The 2,500-nt window shown below is 41.9% G+C and overlaps 1 protein-coding gene across 1 annotated transcript in view; it reads left to right on the top strand.

The window, feature by feature from the left end:
- tomm20b (translocase of outer mitochondrial membrane 20b) overlaps positions 1–2,500 on the top strand; it is a 9,508-nt gene that overhangs the window by 1,085 nt on the left and 5,923 nt on the right. Inside the window, exon 2 of the mRNA XM_080029664.1 lies at positions 1–42. This exon is cut by the window's left edge and continues 5 nt beyond it. Coding sequence (XP_079885790.1) covers positions 1–42 — 42 coding nt within the window. The remainder of the gene's footprint in view (positions 43–2,500) is intronic.

Genomic DNA, 2,500 nt, shown 5'->3' with positions numbered 1-2,500 from the left:
AGAAAGCAGAAGGTAGCCACTGACAGAGCGGGCATGGCTAAGGTGAGAAAAGTCAATGTACATCTTAATGTCACCAGTGGAAATATGAAGGTGTATTGAACTCTGAGATCCTATGTAGGGCTGGGCGATATGGACCAAATCTTATATCACGATATAGGTAATTTTATATCACGATATGGATATATATCACGATATAGTATTTTTCCTTAAAATTCAATGGATTACAATAACCGTACTGAACTTTAATCACGTAAGATTATTTTCATCTTTTGCTTGGAACTTAAATTTCCATACAAAAGAGAAACTGGTGCAAAATACCACACCAGTCTGGCTTTAGTCAGTCAGTGCAAAATAAAAATGACAGCATCAACCAAAGAGCCTACATTTTCAAATTGATAGTAGCCTATATCAAAATAATGAAAGACTTGAATTTTACTGCAGTATTTGCTCATCTTCATTTAAAAAAGCTGTCAAAATTAACTAATGAGCAAATGCCTGGTAATACTTTAAAGCAGTTCGGATGGATGTGAGTTTGAGCATTTCAGCACAATCATAATATCCCGCCTTCCTCCAATGCAGCCCCACCCCCTCATTCCTATCCCCGTTTTTTTTGTTTTGTTTTTGAAGACACTTAATTTAGGCTACACAAGCATACTTGCTTAATACTGTCTCCGTGCACAAAGTGAGTTATATTGTGGCTGAAGAAACTGGTGGCTGTAGTAGGCTACCGGTACCGCGCTGATCTGCTTGTATCACTGGTTTCACTTCAGATATGTCGGCCAGAACACCACTTATGCTTATAATGAGACTAGGAGAGGAGGAGTACGGTTTTATCCGCTCTTTATTTTCCTTCTTTCACAGGCACAGCCGCATATAGATCGCGGAAAAAGAACAAAGGCTTAAACTCCGCTCGTGAGGAGACGTTTGAACAGCTGTTGCGACTCGCGAATCGCAGCCGCTAATAACATGCATAAACTATAACTTATAACAGCGATCGGGACTACATGTACATACTCACACACGGGTGATTCACATTTACACTCAGATAAACACGAATGATGGCTTACTGTGGCAACTTGCTCACACACATCTCACCGAGGGAGAAGCGAAAGGAAACTTACTGAACTGGCTCTCTGGCCGACTGACGTCACGGCCCAACACTAAACAAAACACAGCTTAACACACTGTAAGAAATAACAAGAAATAACAACACTGTAACCTTTTCTACAATGGTCGCTACTCGCTAGGCTACTGTCTGCCGTGGAATCAAAACAAACCCTTTCGTTGAGGACGCGCGTGCACGAATGCGCGGTACACAAGCAGACGGCAAACAGACAGGTCTGTCGGCCAATTAAATCGTTCGGTCCGAACGATTTGATTGGTTGTAGTTTTCACCTAATATTATGAGACTGAAATAATTGTTTCTTTTTATTCCTGGTGGGTCTACCATGCATTTTAGAGTGTAAAAACCTTATTTATACCATTTTAAAGTCATTTAAAATAAGTGTAAAAACTCTACAAAGGTAAGAATCCCTTTAACTCCAGCTTCAACACAAATAATATTTTCAAGTTTGACATGTTTTAAAGTTACATAAAACCAGCCTTGCTGGCTGTCTCCAACAATAACAGCACGGGGGTGAAGCCCCGAGTAGGCTAAAGATGTCATTATTAGCCAGCTAGCTCACGAGAGCTAACCCATGTAGTTTGCGGCTTAAAACAAGCCAACTCTGCGTCACGGCAACAGCACGCTGAAGCAGCAAGCAAGTTTCCTTTGCCCGATGACATTTTTGACCGTTAAAACCAGCTGCTCTGCCACCGTGACACGGAGTTGGTTTGTTAACTTTAGTGACGGCGCACCGAAGCTAGACCATGAGCTAGACAGCTAGAGCAACAGATGAGGTTTCTTCTGTTGCGGGTTGAGGAGCTGTATTGCAGCCCAGAACTCTGCAGCAGAGCCCCCGTGTGGCGCGGCGGTGTAACTGCAGTGTAATTATAGGGACTCGGAGGAACAGCTGCCTCCCGCTCCATCTATGCTCCCGCCACATCAACTTTGTATCTCCGCGACATAAACGGTATGGCCAAATCTCTCCCGGTAGACACTTTCATATCGTCCATGAAATGATATCGCCATATCGCCCAGCCCTAATCCTATGTAGTATAAATGTGCAAAACATTTTAGAAATCGGTTCATCCTAGCCTGAGAAAAGGCAGAAAGAGTGTTTTATGGTCTCACTGTATAACCCTACATTTTGGGTGAAAATGTAGGGTTAGGATTAACAGGACAGCTGGGCCAAGAGAAGACTGAGGAAAGACTGAGGGAAGAAAAACCTCATTCATTATATTATGATAGTGATTTTATAATGATAGAACGCTGGTTCCGTATGGGTGAAGTATTCCTTTAATGTCACTGTGTCTATCGCTGTTACTTACTTATTTTATTTATTTATTAACCTTTATTTCTACAGGTAAATCCCATTGAGACCTGAGACTCTTTTACAAG

Source organism: Ammodytes marinus, assembly GCF_949987685.1.
Source record: "Ammodytes marinus genome assembly, chromosome: 6".
Lineage (NCBI taxonomy): Eukaryota > Metazoa > Chordata > Actinopteri > Uranoscopiformes > Ammodytidae > Ammodytes > Ammodytes marinus.
The sequence above is the reverse complement of the archived record's forward strand: the minus strand, read 5'-3'. Positions and strand labels throughout refer to the sequence as shown.